This window comes from Saccopteryx bilineata, chromosome 2, assembly GCF_036850765.1.
Source record: "Saccopteryx bilineata isolate mSacBil1 chromosome 2, mSacBil1_pri_phased_curated, whole genome shotgun sequence".
Classification (NCBI taxonomy): domain Eukaryota; kingdom Metazoa; phylum Chordata; class Mammalia; order Chiroptera; family Emballonuridae; genus Saccopteryx; species Saccopteryx bilineata.
This window is the reverse complement of record NC_089491.1, coordinates 242,131,499-242,149,209: the sequence shown is the minus strand read 5'-3', so window position 1 is coordinate 242,149,209 and position 17,711 is coordinate 242,131,499. Positions and strand designations below refer to the sequence as shown.

Here is a 17,711-nt window from a genome sequence, read left to right as displayed (position 1 = left end):
CTGGTCTCGGCAGAGTGATGCCCTGGAGGGGCAGAGCATCGCCCCCTGGTGGGCAGAGCGTCGCCCCTGGTGGGCGTGCCGGGTGGATCCCGGTCGGACGCATGTAGGAGTCTGTCTGACTGTCTCTCCCCGTTTCCAGCTTCAGAAAGAAAAAAAAACATTTTTGTTACATTTTTTGAGTTATGCTTTTTAGAATTCATAAAAAAGAGGAGTTAAAAAATTAAAAAATGACAAAAATGTTATCTTTTTATATATATAGATACATTCTTAGTAAGATTTAGTAAATTTGGCAGGTCCCAGTGAGAATGTGTTAAGTATTTTCATTCTTGTGTTTAGGAGAAACATGAGCCTGATGTGTCCTAGAGATTTCTTCAATGTTTGGGCATATATTTGAAAAGCAAACTCTTATTTCCTCATCAATACATTGAATAATTCCTCTCTTTTTACTATTAATTGTGTTGAGGGTAGAAAATCTTAATTCACATAAATAGGATGTTGAAAATTGTAGCAAAATGTTCAAAGCTTTTTTAGATATTGCCACACATTCTTCTTTTATAGAAATCGAAAAGGCTTCAAGAGACAATTCCTTATGTTTAATCATCAATCCATGATCAGTGGATATAGCTGTCAGTTCTTCTTCTTCTGTTAATGTTAAACCAAAATCACTTGAAGCTTCCATGAATAGGTTTCTAATCCAATTATATTGTTCAGTATTAAGTGATGAAAAGTGCTATAAATTAAATTCTGCCTGTCCTAGCCTTCAAGTCCTATTTTATTTACACTTAACTTTTGCTCACTTCTAGAATCAGATTCTTCAATATCATGCTTCTTTTTTAAAAATCTATCCATTTTATTTGGGTGTATTTATCTAAAAATAATATAATGATGTGTTAATAATAAATATAATAATGATGTGTGTAACAAAAAGAGTGGTATTTCCATAATGAAATGGTATAATAGAGTTGTTATATTTATTTTTATATCTAGGCACATGTCACGAACCAGTGCAGCTAGTAATTCCAGGTCCTGAGTGGGAACGGAGCAGAATTAAGAAAATATGTGGAATTAAGAAAATACGGGTCGGGAGAATTCTGTAATTGCCTCTGGCAAGAACAAAGACACCCAAAAACCGCATCTTGCTTTATTTATAGAGCAAAGTGATGCCATTAGCAAATCTTAACTTTACATCAAACAAAGGATAGAAGAAATTTGCCTCCAGTTTTTCCAGGAAACATGGGAGGTAGTGTAAACAATCTAGCACCACAGCTGAACAGCCTTTTGCAACCTAATATGGCAAGTGAGGTGGGGTTGGGCAGACTGTCAGCTTACAGCCAATTCCCCACACCTCTGCCCCCAAAAATCTAAACTCCAAAAACCCCGTTGGTTTTTGGTTCCCAACAGGCACATATTTCTCTGGAATACCATGGGCACACCTGGAAATCTTCTAGGGTGCATCAGTGCGCCCTGGCGCACACTTTGAGAACCACTACATTAGAGTTACTGTATCCTAATCGGTATTCTCACTGCTGTCCTTACACAACCCTTGACCCATGTCTCTCCCTTCAAGCAGTTAAAACGATCCTTTAAAACCATTTATTAAATTATTTTACTCTCTTCATTAATACTTGCCAGTGGAACAATTTCCTTTTTTATTGGAACAAATTCCAAAGTTTTTTAACATTGATTGCAAGGGAGTGCATGATCTGACCCTTGGCTCTCTTCACATCCCATGTCACCTATCCCTGCATTAACATTCTTGCTGCTCTTCATACACACACCAAAGATATTACCAAACAATGGCCTTGGTGCTTGCAGAAACCTCCATTTGGGATACCTTCTCTTGATATGTTCCACTCACTGTCCCTCCTCACTAGGCTTCTGCTCAGGAGATTTCTCAACCCTAAAGTGGCACCGTCTCTTGTTCTTTTCCCCATGACAGTTGTATTTTTCTCCACAGTACCATCTCTCCCTGACAGTAGGTTGCACATTAATTTGTCAACTATTACCAATATTCCATACTGCAGTCTTATGGGACAGAGACTGAATACTGTGTTCACAGGACAACCCAAAGCATCTAACTATGCACTACCGTGTGTTGGGTACTCAATAAACATCCACTGAATAAAAGATGATTCATTCTGCCGATTTATCACATCGCTGTTATGCTCTATCGCTCTTGTTCAATCTAATAAATCTTGATTCTCTAAAAATAAATAAATAAATAAATTTAGGTTGTTATGATAATTTTTGGAGGAAGGGGAGCTAACCCATGTGGTCCAATAGCCAGAAATAAATCAGATACCAGCAATTTCTAATATCTTACCTATAGGCACATGGGCAAAAAGCTAGATGAATAATTCCTAGCCCTCATCCCCACCCTAGAAGAAAGAGGCACTAATGAAGGATAAACCAGAAATGTGGGGTTCCTGCTCAGCTTGGCACCATCCTCACTCCTCATCCACATTAAACCCATCCCCCTAGTTTTGGTAATTTGGCCTTCCACATATCTACATTCATTCTCTACTCTCTGCTCCTGTTAACTCATGATCCTAATGCTGACCCTTTAATGGCTTCCTAAAGGTCAGTCTCCTGGCTTTGGTTCATAGGAAGACTTGACCTTGTCAACAAATACCTACTGTCACCCCCCCCCCCTCAGGTTCAGGCAGAAAAGGATGTCTATCCCTCGTGGCATATACAGGCTGCAGCTGACATTTGTGAGATGGGCTGTCACTGTCTTTCATTGGGACATGGGAGTAAATCCAACATACTTCATGTCTCTCACTGCTGGGTCATCATGCAAAGTGTGACCCTCTCTCTCCCCAGCATCTTTCCTCACTTTTCACCTTCAAGTCTGACCTTTGTGCTCCTAAAGCACTCTCAATCTCAACCTAAGCACAATGCTCCCCAGGAAACGTTCCCTGGACTACCTTTACTAATCAAACCCAGAGCTGCTGAGGGTGGAGCTTCCTCAAACCTCAAGATCACTCAGAAACCATCTCTCACATTTTTATTGAAAACCTAGCTCCTTCCAAATTGTTGCCTTCTGACAATGCTGCACCTACCCCTCCTCTTCCTTGTTGCCAATGACTGATGTTCTGACCTCCTATGATTCTCTGAGAGCCTCACACTTGGCTCACAGCCTTATGCTCAGCCATTATCTAGGGTGAGGTGACGTCAATATTCCCCCTGATGATGTGTCAGACACCTGCACTCTCAACTAACTACCTGGGTCCTCTTCTCTATGGACCTTCCACCTTCGCCCCTGCCCCAGCCACATGCAACTACTGTCATTGACCTGAACATGTCACTCTCTGGAACCTGACACCACTCCTTAAGGGGCCACCATTTTGGTGTGAACCCTGTAACTCACCAGCTCGCTTACTCAACTTCTCACACTACAATGCCACACTAACTTCATTCACTCAATCATTAAATAGTATGTGTTGAATGTCTGCAATTTGACAGGCACCATGCTAAGCATAAGTACACTTAGTAAGCAAAGAGTAACATGATCCTTGCCTTAATAAAGCTTATCGCTTCTTGAAAGGAGGCAGGTATTAAATAAATCTTCTCTAGCCACATGGCCTCCTGTAACCCTTGAACACGCCAGAGGTGTCTTGATTGAGTGCCTGTGTAGTCACCGTTAACCCTCCCGAGAATACTCCTGCCAGTGTATCATTTCTTCTCCCAACTTGCATGGGGTATCTTCTTAATGAACCCATCCTTTTCTATGCTGTTTGAGATTACAACCCCAATCAGTGCCTGATAATCTCTGCTTCTCATCCTGATTACTTTTTCACATTATTGTTTATCAATGGGCTTATTTTCTATCTCTCCTGCTAGAATATAAGCACTTTGATGCCAGGAGCTTCATCTGCTTTGTCCATTCATGTATTCCAATGCCTAGGACCATGCGCAGCAGTGGGCACTCCATAACAATTATTGAGTAAATAAATGGATCAATGTATGAAGAATCAAAATGGTTTTGCCAAGGAGTTTTCCTGGGGGCACAGTTCACGTCACCTTCTCTGCTCGAATCCTTTTCTGGGATGGTATGAAGTGGAATAAATAAATCAATAGAAGGAGAAAGCTATTTGTCTTACTCTATCATGCAGATGACTGGCCAAATAGCTTCAACCACAGTGACCCCAGTGAACCATTCCATAAAGGGCAAAGCAGTGATGCATGGAATTAGAGATGGAACACGAGGCCTCCTGGGCTGCCGATCAGTTAAACAGGAGGAGTCCTGAATCTATTATAGCGGAAAGATAAAGTCCAAAGTCATTCATTTTCATTCTCTGTTAGAAGAGGGAAGAGGAATTTGTTTTGGGGGTTAGGGGAGGGCTGAGCAGAGAGGAATCCGCCTCTGTTGGAGTGAAGCAAGAGCTAACATATTCTTCCTAAGGAGGGAGGGGTTAAAGCTGCCAGACCCCCAGTGCCAAGGCGATGGATAGGCTGATGGTGCAGTAGTACTGGAGAACCTGCTCAGCCTAGGCGAGGAAGGAGCTGGAACCTTGATATTTGAGGAACTGAATTGGTATTCTGCTCATTCCTTTCCCAATGCCCTGGCTCCAATGGGAAGAGCCTTTTACAACACTGGGAAGATGAAGTATAAACACCACAATGGAGGGGGGCTGATTGGAGTCAGAGAATGAGAGCTAGACCCTGAAATCCAGCAATTTCTTCTCATATCTAAAGCTGTTAAAGTGTAAAACAACCTAATAACAACAATCAAAGCAGAGGGCATGCCATTGGGTGAGTGAATGATAGTGTTTAATATGAGGAAAAAATAAATCAAGTCAGAGAGCAGCTGAATCACTGCTGTGAGCCATGGTCAAGGTGGAGGGAGAGGGGAGACAGCAGAAAACTAAAAAGGTAGCTTCAGTGGGAGGAAGAGAACTCACCCAATGCCAGCCAGGCGAGGTCAACCTTCCATGCTGGGATTATGTCCATGCACAGAGAAACCTGTGCAAAGAGCCACTAAAAAGAGCCTGATATTATTGGGGAGGAGGCGATCCCAACCTGGAGTCCATTATCTGAACCAGAGCATGTATGAATTTGCAAGAATACTGTGAGAAAGAGGACGACTCCACGCCCTACCCTGGTAGGAGGTCTGAACCCGAGTATAACCATGTCCCCAAGATCTAGACCAGCGATTTTCAAACTTTTTCATCTCATGGCACACATAATCTAATTACTAAAATTATGCAGCATCCTAAAAAAATATTATATCAATATTTTTGGCCAATCTGACCAAAAAAAAAAAAGCTATTTATTCATACCGATGGCTATTGTTGTGTTGGTTGTTGTCATTTTTTTTGTTTGACAATCTAAGGGAAAAGAGGTCAATACCAGACTAAACAGTCAGGTATTGCATGTTTTGAAAATTCTTGCAGTACACCAGTTGAATGAAATCACTGGTTTAGAAGAAGCAATGGGTTATAAAACACACAAATAATATGGATCTTAGAGTAAAAATGACTTGAATTTGCATTTTTCCTTGGCTATTTAACATTTGTGGGCACATTGTCCCCCAAAGCTCCATTCTTTATTGCTAAAATGAAAATAATACCTAGTTATTAGAGCATTTTGTGAGAATGACATGATATAATGTGTATAAAGCAAAGTGCCCAGCAGACAGCAAATACAACACAGCAATAATTCTCCAATTTGAGTATGCATCACAGTCACCTGGGAAATTTGTTAAAATACAGGTTTCTAGGTCCTGCGTCAGGTCTAGGGGATAAAGAAGGTGGTGCCTACGCTGCATCCAGTGACCACCCTCTGACAGAGGTGCTATATGACACTGAGGTTAGGTACATGTGTACTAGAAATAATGCCTGGGGTGTGATGTCATTGCTGCCAACTGGAGCTGTGTGACCTTGTCCTATCAGCCTGACCTCTCTGAGCCTCACTCTCTCATTGGCTAATCAGAGGACCTGACTATGGCTGAGAAAAATACATATTATTATATGCAAATGTTCAGAAGAATGCCCGGCACATGTTTAAGCATCCACAAAGAACTTGTTATACCTATTTTTTGGATGATAAAGAGTCCAGTTGTAATTTAGACACTAGGGAATAAGCAGTCCTCACAGGTTATGACAAGATTCAGGATCCAAAAGTAGGTACAAAGTCAGAATGACACAGTGTTGTCCTAGTGACAAGGATGTCTTGAATTTAAACTTTCTCCAAGATCACATGGCAGTGATGGTAGATCCTAGACATGGAGCTCCCCAAGCCTTAACTGGACTCTCGAGGGTGCTACAGTGGGGAGCTCACCGTGGCTGTGGTGTGTGGTGACACCCTGTTGAAGCCCTTTTCATTCTCCCATACCTGCCGGTCATGGGTGCTTCTCAGAGATGGGGTCTCCTGGCCTGGAGGGGCTGCCATTTTAATGAGCCTTTCCATCTTACTGAGCCAGGGCTGGTTAGCATCTGTGGGGAAGACGATACAATCTCCTTGCTTTTTTGTTTCCTTTTTTGTTCCATCAAAACAGTTCTGCATGGTAACGGTCGCCAAGTACCAGCATAAATAGACTAAGACTCGGGGGAGTGTGGGGGAGGATGCTGTTAGCAATGTCTGAATTCAGCAGACGTCTGATTCTACAACATTTTTCAAGGGTTTTAAAATAATTGGGTAAAACCACAAACAGTGTCTGTGGTATGCACTCCTGCCCTTGGTTTCTAGACTGAGGCTTGATTTCATATGTTCTCAATTCAAGCACAGTGAACTCATTAATTTCCCCACTAGTCTTTTTATGATTTTTCTCTTCTTTGAAGTAGGAAGTTGCACAGCTATAATATTGCTTTAAACCAGATCATAAATATTAAGCATACAAAAACCCTTATTGACATTGGCAAATTTCACCCTAACTGTATCTGTCTAGATGTAATTTTATAGTTAAAGAGAATTATGAAGTTAAACAGTGATTTATAAATGTCTTCCTTCACTTTCTTCCACCCCACCTTGGTCAGCAGGTCTAGATTTAAATCATTTGCTTCAGTAGTTTCTACATCACTTTGCCCCACAGTTGAGGTAATACCACTGGTTTATCTTTATCATAATAAATTGCTTTCTCTGTACAGGTTGGGGCCTCATACCTGGACAGAATTCTGCTACTCTGGACAAGAGATCTGCCACTTTCCATTATAATGTAATTTTTTTCTCCCACCATCGATGACCACTGTAATATCTTTTGTAGCAGCAATTAGTTGGCCCTCCTGGGATAGCTACTTAGGGTACTCTGGGAATTTTAATCAAGCACCTTCATTAATTAGAAAATGGTGGGTGTTAAGGAGGTGCTGATTAAGCACCTTTGATTAAGAATCTATCCATTCTGGCAATTGACTGAACATGGGCTTTTGTAAGAATTCAACCTTTTCAGACAAAAGAATTTTAATTTCCTTCCCTATTGTTCTTTTGCCATGGGATGGGGCACGCAGAGAAAGGGCCAACCTCGCCTGTGAAAGTTAACATTGTTGGGCACCTACTATGTGTCCTGAAGGGGCTGGGTGCTTTGCATTGGAAAGTATGTTTAGTTGTCACATTCATGTTACAAAGGTATTATTATTTTTATTTTGCAGATGAAAAGGCTGAGGTTTGTTCCTAAGGATACACCAGAGGTGAAGTGAGGGGAGAGCTGCCTTTTTTTTTTTTTTTTTTTTTTTTTAATTTTTGTTAAGCGAGAGCAGTGGAAATAGAGACAGACTTCTGTATGCGTCTCAACCAGGATCCACTTGGCAACCCGGGTCTGGGGCCAATGCTTGAATCAACTGAGCTATCCACAGCACCTGAGGCTGACACTTGGGCCAGCTGAGCTATCCTCAGAACCTGGGGCCAATGCTCAGACCAACTGAGACATTGGCTGTGAGAGGGGAAGAAGGGGGAGAGGGAGAGGGAGAGAAGCAGAGGTCAGTTCTCACGTGTGCCCTGACTAGGGATGGAACCTGGGACATCCGCATGCCAGGAAGATGTTCTACCCACTGAACAAACCAGTCAAGGCCAAGAGAGCTTTATCTTAAGAATCTCTTTGATGGTCTGGGAAACAAAGGATCCACAGTAGAGAATGATGTGAAGAGATGGACCTCCTGTATCTTACCCTTGACTCATTAAAATTGATTTTGTTTTCAATTATATACCAGAAAGAATTACTTTCAAAAAGAAAAGGAAAAATACTATATCTGAGGATGAGATAGTTCTTTGTGCAACCATCACTAACAGGCCTGCCAATGTCTGAACTAAGTACTGGGATGCCGTCACACAGCATGAAGACCGTTCCTGTGCTCACGGATCCCCGGAGCAGCAGGAGGGCCTGTGGGTGACTGTAAGAACTGCCACCGTTGACAAAGTGTGCCAAGTGGTGTGGGATCTCAAAGAAAAGGGTAGCTCACTCTGCCTGAAGAAGGTCATCAGAGGTGCTCACACCGGACCATTTGAGCATGGTCTTAAAGCAGAAACAGAACTTTATGAACCAGCTCATTAAAATGCTACAAGAACACGAAATATATTAACGAAGAAGTGCATTTTCAGAGAGGTTTGGCACCATCTCAGAATGCCCCACCAGGTGAACAGAGGAGGGGGTTTCACATCCAGGGGGCCCTGCCTTCAAAGCCCCTCTCTCACAGACAGATCGCTGTCTTCTATGAGGCAGCCTCCCACGTGGAAACAGCCACTGCAGGTAGCCAAAGCCCTGAAGAGGGGCCACACTCATCCAGCCTGGAGCCTGAGGCAGAAGAATGAACAAGCTGGGCAGTGCACACCTGCCCTCAGGAAGCAGATAACAGAGCAGACACACTGGCTGCTCCCGTGTCCACCTGTGGGACGAAATGGCAGGGAAAGCCCATTGGCTGGATTGCCTCTCCTATAGCCTAATACTCCAGCAGAAGAGAGCCAGGCAGCTGGGAGACCAGCAGGGCCTCGGGACAGGGAGCCTGCCCTGGGGAACAGCATGGAGACACAAATTCAAAGTCTTCCTTTCCCCTTTAGGTCCCTGTAGCTCGAGAACTTAGGAGACCTTCTGGTTTCCTAGCATGGTGGCCCACAACTGGGGAGTTAATTTGGTCATTGAGTTCCCTCCTGCAAAAAAGATTTATAGCCTGTATCGATTAATTACAGGGCCACCCAACCAAAATGAGAATCCAAGAGCCGGCTAGTGTTGGCATAGATAGAGATCTTTTACAAATATCTTTTTTCTTGCCTTTTTTTTTTATCAGTCCCATCCTGCTGGCTTTTGCTAGGTGGCTGCCCTCCGTGGGTAAGGTGACACCGTTAGTTCCAGTTTCAGCTCCTTCCTCCCTTCTCTGCTCTCTCTGTTGGAGAAACCTTTCTCGTCTGCCATCCTAATGATCCCTGTGCCACACGGGGCCCCTGATGCTGGCACTGACAGGCTGCTCATTAGTGCCAGGGTGCAGCAGTCAGCCGGTGGCACGCCAGAGCTCCACTCCTGACACTTTTTCACAGAGCTGTCACCGGAGTCGTGGCGCCTGCCAGCTCTGGTTGAACTCAAGCTGTGATACCTCCAGTGCCAATTAGTGCTTCAGTGTCCTACCTGGCTGGGGAGGGAGGCCTGTCATTGCTGACAAATGGGACAGTAGAGGTGTGCATGGCAGGGGCCGGGGAGGGCTCAGGACACCGGCAAGGAGAAGGACTTCCACCCACGGGTCACTTTGTCCTCATCAACTTTTAAAACTAAGAGAAACAGGGGCCAGGAAAACCAACTGCCCACTGGGCCTCTTCAAGTACAGGAGAACTGGGGTGCAAAGGAGAGCTCCAGCAGCTGAGGAAGGAAGGTGGCTCAGTCCTTCAGGCGTGGGTGCCGATGGCATGCGAAATGCCCATTCCGCACTGGGGAAAGAGAAGGCTTCCATAACTAGGGCTTGGTCTGGGACCCAGTGGAGACACTGTCCTGCTCTAATTCTGTTCCAGGTTCTTTGTGTGGCTCTGGGGAAAACCAACCAATCAATCTCTAATCCACCTCGATTCACACTCTGTGGGGAATGGGAAGCATTTTTAAAATGATGTTTCTCTTGTTTGTATTGACTTCTTTGTATTGTTATTATCTTTTTTTAACCCATGCGTAGCGGAACATTTTCATAGACAATATCCAGGGTTGTTTCACAAAACTCTCAGGAGCCGTTGAGGGTATGGGTGCAGGCAGGGTTGGGAATAGTAAGACACCAAAGGTATCCAATGTTCCAGGAAGACCTGGCAAGGGACACGTCAGAGAAACACATCGGGAGTGTGACTGCCGTGGGGCAGGGAGGAGGACACAAGTGGGCTCACTGAAGACCCACCTTTAAGGTCACTTGCAGGCCTCCTCAACTTTTGCCAAAGAAAACTTAAAAATGAGTGTCTCCTTCAAGGAGAAGGCAAGCCTGCCCTAGCAGGTTCCACGAGGGGAACTTCCAGAGAGTCCTGAAGATCCTGTGAATACCAGGGAAGACGTCCAACGACTTGCCAGCAGAGTCAAGCAGGACACACACCAGATCTCAGCTACAACATCAAGGTGGAGGAGAATGCCTCATGAATCGGGAGGAAGCCTTCGAATTGGGAGGTCCACCAGGCACGTCCCTTTGGGGCACCGGCACAAATAAGTGCTTACTGACTGAATCTACCAGTATTTCTTGAATGCTTTCTAGGGGCTGAGCATTGTACTAGGAGGTGAATGAGATGCAGGCCTCAAAACACTCATGAATTAGATAGAGATCAGGACATCTCTGTACACAGCTCAGTGGACTTTATGGAGCCTCAACTGATACTTGGGTAGAAGGTGTTCTCTCAGCATCTTAGTGAGGTTTGTATTTTGTTTGATGGAGAATGAGAGAGGTCGGGACACTTGATCCACGGTTCCATGTGTGTAGCGGAACCCACACATCAGTGATCGGACTCATGGCTTCACCCGAAGTTTATGTTTTTGGCTCCCAGAATTGTGACAACATAGCAATCTCTGCCTTCTCTTTAAGAGCTTACCACCGAACAGAAACTGGAAACATAAACAGTGGATTTTGAGAATATTTTTCTATGAGTTAAGTCTTAAAAAGCATCCCATGAGATACACTTAAAGAGATGGTATTTCTCTTTACTTAGGGAGGACCTAGAGGAACCAATAACATTGCAGGTGTTCTTTTAGGGGTAGAAACACTAGTGTTTAAGGGTTTTGCTAAAATAAATCCCTGTAGGGCCTGACCTGTGGTGGTGCAGTGGATAAAGTGTCGACCTGGAAATGCTGAGGTCGCCGGTTCAAAACCCTGGGCTTGCCTGGTCAAGGCACATATGGGAGTTGATGCTTCCAGCTCCTCCCCCCCTTCTCTCTCTCTCTCTCTCTCTCTCTCTCTCTCTCTCTCTCCTCTCTAAAATGAATAAATAAAAAATAAATAAATAAATAAATAAAAAATAATAATAATAAATCCCTGTATCCCTAGAAGAGGGCAAACTACGAGGCACGGAGTCACAGGTGGGGAATGTGTCTAAGGAGACTGTGGGCACACTGATGGTGTTCTGGCCATGGGACAGTCTGCTGGCACTGACACAGAGTCTGGTGAGGGGCCACTGGAACGAGATGGCATTTTGGTGCGGGCCAGTGAGATGGGAGCGTTTCCTTTTGAAAACACCAAGGCCAATGCAAGTGCAAGCAACACCTATACACTGCAAAACAGGAGTACAGATGAGGGTGGGCATCTTTGCCAAGCTAGGGCACTTTCTCCTTAACTCTTGGGAGTAGCAATGTCATGGGGGGAACTAAAAATACATACTGCCCATAATGATAGGCGGAAAACTGCTCAGGAGCCATGGCAATGCCGAGAGGTAGCTTGGGAGGCCTCACCTCGCTCTTCACCGTGGATACGGACCACTGACATTTTCTCCATCTGATGTGAAGTGCTAGGCAGACAACCGTAGGGCAAGTCCCTGCCACCCCCTTGCACCAGACAGCCACTCTTAGCTTCTGTGTATTGAAATGCATGAGCCACTACTAGTAAAACGGTGAGTAACGTTTCTGCTTTCCTTTTCCACAAGAAAGGTGGTTAAGACTTGAAAGGTATATTGCAAAGCAGTTTAGCTTATTCCAAGTGGCAATGTGTAAATTCCGATGGAGGAAAATGGGATTATTCAGAATTGTATGGCACACACAGGCCAGCCTAGAGAGAGAAAAGTCATTGAAGTTATCAGAGTCACCAAAAGTGCTCTGCCGGCCCTGGCCGGTTGGCTCAGTGGTAGAGCGTCGGCCTGGCGTGCGGAAGTCCCGGGTTCGATTCCCAGCCAGGGCACACAGGAGAAGCACCCATCTGCTTCTCCACCCCTCCCCCTCTCCTTCCTCTGTCTCTCTCTTCCCCTCCCGCAGCCAAGGCTCCGTTGGAGCAAAAGATGGCCTGGGCGCTGGGGATGGCTCCTTGGCCTCTGCCTCAGGCACTAGAATGGCTCTAGTTGTGACAGAGCAATGTCCCGGATGGGCAGAGCATCGCCCCCTGGTGGGCGTGCCGGGTGGATCCCGGTCGGGCGCATGCGGGAGTCTGTCTGACTGCCTCCCCGTTTCCAGCTTCAGAAAAATACAAAAAAAAAAAAAAAAAAAATAGTGCTCTGCCTTGGTCAGCTATCCATTCACAAATTTAATTAGCGTGTGCTTAAGAATGATCCAGGTTGCCCTGGCCGGTTGGCTCAGCGGTAGAGCGTCGGCCTAGCGTGCGGAGGACCCGGGTTCGATTCCCGGCCAGGGCACACAGGAGAAGCGCCCATTTGCTTCTCCACCCCTCCGCCGCGCTTTCCTCTCTGTCTCTCTCTTCCCCTCCCGCAGCCAAGGCTCCATTGGAGCAAAGATGGCCCGGGCGCTGGGCATGGCTCTGTGGCCTCTGCCTCAGGCGCTAGAGTGGCTCTGGTCGCAATAGGGCGACGCCCAGGATGGGCAGAGCATCGCCCCCTGGGGGGCAGAGCACCGCCCCTGGTGGGCGTGCCGGGTGGATCCCGGTCGGGCGCATGCGGGAGTCTGTCTGACTGTCTCTCCCTGTTTCCAGCTTCAGAAAAATGAAAAAAAAAAGAGAAAAAAAAAAATTAAAAAAAAAAAAAAAAGAATGATCCAGGTCGAGATACAATCTTACCCACAGGACAGGGCAGAGGGTTGGCAGCAGCTCTCTCTCTCTTTGGAGCCCTCATGAAGAAGGTACAGTGTATCCTGTTGCCCAAGGAACCTCAAACCTGTCCTAACTCCTTTAAAATAAGCATCGATTGGAAATATTTAGTGGAAGAAAGTGGAGGTCTGACTGCTAAGGGTCTCTAGCTTCAGTTAAGGTGGCAGCGGTACAATGACATTTCCGATCTCCCAATAATCAGTCACCAGAAAACAGCACCCTGGCGCGTCCCAAGGTGATTAGTCACTGCTTGGCATGTCTTATCCGTTTGAATCTGGGATAGCTAATCTGGACCAGGGATCTGGAAAAACTGTTCATCTCCATTACACTGCTCCACAGGTAGATTCTGATTATCCTGCTCCTCTCCCCTGATCTGGCTTCTGTTTCCAGAGCAGCTAAAAACCCCAGGAAAATAGAAGCATCTGGCCACAGCTCAGGTCCAGTCCCCTGGGGAAATGAATCTGCTTTACTGGCCCCCGAAACGGGGAAAGGGAGTCTAAGGCACAACAGCATGAAGTACAGTGAGACGAACGAGAGGGCGCCGATGTCAGAGCCAAGACAAAGGTAATTGTGTGGAGAACAGACAGAAGGAAACAAAGGAAAAAAAATTACATTAAAAAAAATGAAATCAAAGAGGGAACGTTTGGGAGGCTGTGAGAGAATGGCAAAGCGAAGAACAAAAGGAAACAGCACAAAAGGGCGAGACAAAAGGAGAAGAAGCAAGGGGGAGAAGGGAAGAAAGGCAAACACTCAGGAAAGGACACAGAGCTGAAGGGCCAGGAGGAAATGAGAAGACGTCAGACAGGAGACGGAGGGCGACCTGCGGCGGGGGTGGGCACCGTGCCTCTCGGCTTAAGGCAAAGCCGGTCTACCTGGGATACTATCCTGCAGATTCTGAGGGCCCCGGCCGTCCAGGCACCCAGTGGCACGGGGGACGCAGCATTAAGCAGTGATGAATGGTGTGCACCATGGTCTTAGAAAGTCTGTCCATGTGGACGGCCCCCCCTTTCCACGTGCCCCAGGGCATGCTCCATCACCGACAATCTCATGAACATCCAGAGCATCCTCTCGAACTTTGGGCCAATCCACCTTAAAGTCATTTCAAATTGAGAGGCTGGCAGAAACATTTGTGGCTTTCTGATCCCTTTGCTCAAGGTGGTAGCAGCAGGAATGATGGCATGGGGCAATTCCCAGGAATTCAGGACAAACACTGAAAATCTCAGGCTTTCTCTGACGACCTCTACCAGGACAAATTGTCAATGTCTAAGAGGGGGAATTTGGTATTTGGGGCCCACTCACAGCCCTAAACTTGTATTTTAAAATGCCCAAGTGTCGTGTGCACTGCGATGCATTGCCGCCTTCAGGAACAGAGGAAGGGTATCTGCCCCTGGGTGCACATGCTGCTGGGGACAACGCCCAGTGGCAGCCCCATGGGGACTGGCTCTATGAACAGAGAGGGCTGGAAGGTCTCAGCCTTTCTGTGGACAGCCCAAATTCAGTGATCGACTGCTGTATAGAAGGCCAGGCCCTTCACCTCAAATAAAAAACATCTGTGAAGGGTCACTCTGGCCCCAGAGATCCCCATAAGGTCAGCTGAGATATTCCCCTTGGCTACATTGCAACTCAACGTCACCACTCCCAACCCTTCTTTCTTCCCTTTCCTTCCACAGGGGTTGAGTCCAGGAGCATCTTGAATAAACTACTTGCATGCCAATCTCCTTATAGGGTCGTCTTTTGAGAGACCCACCCTGCACACCAAGTGAACAACTACCACTGGAATCCCTTTAAAATCCTTAACCCTTTGCTACTCAGCACTGCACACACCTTCATGCATACCTCCATATGTATACATTAACCAGCAACAGCAATGAAACTAAGGGTCTTTATTCATGTTCCTGCTCAAATGTCACCTTTTCAAAGGCCTTCTGTCCAGGTATACTGCTCTATCTTCTCATTCGTATCACCATTTGTTCTAGTTTTGGTCATTTTTCTCATAAGAATGTGAGCTTATGAGAGCAGGAACTTGTATGTTTTGGTTTATTGCTATATCTCCAATGCACAGAACTGTGCCTAGACTATTGCACATTTTCAATAGATATGGAAGAACAAATAAAATAATTTAATGCACCATGAATAAAAACTGGCTTAATGATAAACGGCATCCATTGTAAATTCTAAAGATTTAACATTCAATCCATGAAAGCACAGAACAACACAGTCTGGTCTATACAATATCTAAATGGTAAGACAAAATAAATTTCATAATTCAGTTATTTAGAAGAAATCATAACAAAACAACAACAAATTACACAACAACTAATGGAATGGAGACCAGATATTTGGCAATGCTGAAGAAACATAGATTTGGAAACTTTCCATTCAAGAATATGGCCATTCAAAGCTTTCATTTCTCATTTGTGTTTGAATCTTGTAAAACAACCAGCTAAATAAACAATGCCACCAGAGCTAATTGTCTGAATATAAATATGACCAATAACATTCTCCTGGAACATCTTGCTGCCTATTCTTCCAACAACAACTGGAATTTATTTCCCACTGATTGGAGAGATCCTTAAGTATGATGGCTGTAATCTTCTTAGAAGATACACTTGTCTTTTAGAGAACACCAGTGTTCTCTGCTGAGCCACAAGCATTGTTACTAGACCACCAGAGACATAGGACCCTATGGACGGAGTCACCAGCACCATAACCTCCTAGCCACGGCCAGCAATTCTCCCAGTTCTTTTTTTGCCATGATACACCACACCACTCTCTTACCTTTGGGGGAGATGTGTCTCCAGGTAACCGTAGGCTCTGGTCTACCCGTTGCTATGCAGGTGAGGCTGATATTGTTCCCTTCATTAATGGAGATATCTGAAGAAATCTCTACAATTTTGGGAGATACTGTGGAAACAAAACCAGGAGAAGAAAAATAAATATCCTGTTGAAAGATTTATTTGTTGTTTTCAAATGATAGTTGGCAGAATAGCTCAGGGACTGAAATATAGGGGTTATGGGAATAAATGATGAGAAATTAGAGGAATTATCTTAAACATATCAGAAACATCTTATCTTGAAGTTAGCTTCCAGTTCCTCCTATTTAAGCCCAAAGTCAGAGGTACAGATGGAAATGGGTTCCAATGCAATACTGCAATAACTGCTCGTTGCCTCCAACCTCTTCCTATCTGCACTTTCACCCCATTCCATTCTTTTTCGTTTTGGTTTTGTTTTGGTGAGAGGAGGGGAGACAGTGAGGCAGATTCTCGCATGCGCCCGGACTGGGATCCACCAGGCGACCCCGTCTGGAGCTGATACACAAGTACCAAGCTTTTTTTTTGTTTGTTTTTTGGATTCTTCTGAAGTGAGAAGCGGGGAGGCAGAGAGACAGACTCCTGTATGCGCCTAACCGGGATTCACCTGGCAAGTCCACTAGGGGATGATACTCTGCCCATCCGGGGCATTGCTCCATTGTAACCAGAGCCATTCTAGCACCTGAGGCAGAGGCCACGGAGCCATCCTCAGTGCTTGGGCCAACTTTCCTCCAATGGAGCCTTGGCTGTGGGAGGGGAAAAAAGAGATAGAGAGGAAGGAGAGGGGGAGGAGTGAAGAAGCAGCTGGGCACTTCTCCTGTGTGCCCTGGGTGGGAATCGAACCCAGGACATCTATACGCTGGGCCAATGCTCTACCACTGAGCCAACCGGTCAGGGCCCAAGCTATTTTTAGTACCTGAGGGTGTCATGCTCCAACAAAGCTATCCTCAGCACCCTGGGCCATGCTTGAACCAATTAAGCCACTGGATGTGGGAGGGAAAGAGGGAGAGAAGGGGGAAAGGGAAGGGGAAAGAAGTAGATGTTCGCTTCTCCTGTGTGCCTGACTAGAAATCGAACCCAAGTCATCCATATGCCAGGCTGACACTCTACCCACTGAGCCACCAGCCAGGGCCACAAATCATTCTTCACACTTCATTCAGAGTCATTGTGATATAATGCTATTCAGATCGTATCATCTGGCCTGACCTGTGGTGGCGCAGTGGGATAAAGCATCAACCTGGAACACTGAGGTTGCCGGTTCGAAACCTTGGGCTAGCCTGGTCAAGGCACACATGGGAGTTGATGCTTCCTGCTCCTTCCCCTTCTCTCTCTCTCTCTTTCTCTCTCTCTCTCTCTCTCTCCCCCCCCTCTCTAAAAATCAATAAATAAAATATTAAAAAAAAATAGATTGTATCATCTCTCTGCCTAAACTCCCCCCATTGTTCCTTATTGCTTCCCTGCTGATATCCACACACTTAGCCTAGCCTAACAGGCTGTTCAGAATCAAGCATCAACCTATGTCTCCATTGATACTCTCACTGGTTCTACCTTAACTTGTCCCCTTGTCATCCCCAACACATTATATCCTTCCTGGTCATTCAGCATTTGGTATCTATATTGTCCCTCTGTCTTTCCTCAAAACTCCTATGGAATATTACTCGGCCATAAGAAATGATGACATAGTGACAACATAGATAGACCTTGAGAACATTATACTGAGTGACATAAGTAAATCAGAAAAAACTAAGAACTGTACAATTTCACACATAGGTGGGATATA

General features: G+C 45.4%; 1 protein-coding gene across 6 annotated transcripts in view; it reads right to left on the bottom strand.

Moving 5' to 3' along the window:
- NTM (neurotrimin) overlaps positions 1 to 17,711 on the bottom strand; it is a 1,036,467-nt gene that overhangs the window by 106,641 nt on the left and 912,115 nt on the right. For all 6 annotated transcript variants that reach the window (XM_066259757.1, XM_066259761.1, XM_066259762.1 and 3 more), the window contains one exon: positions 15,900 to 16,025. In XM_066259757.1, coding sequence (XP_066115854.1) covers positions 15,900 to 16,025 — 126 coding nt within the window. The remainder of the gene's footprint in view (positions 1 to 15,899; positions 16,026 to 17,711) is intronic.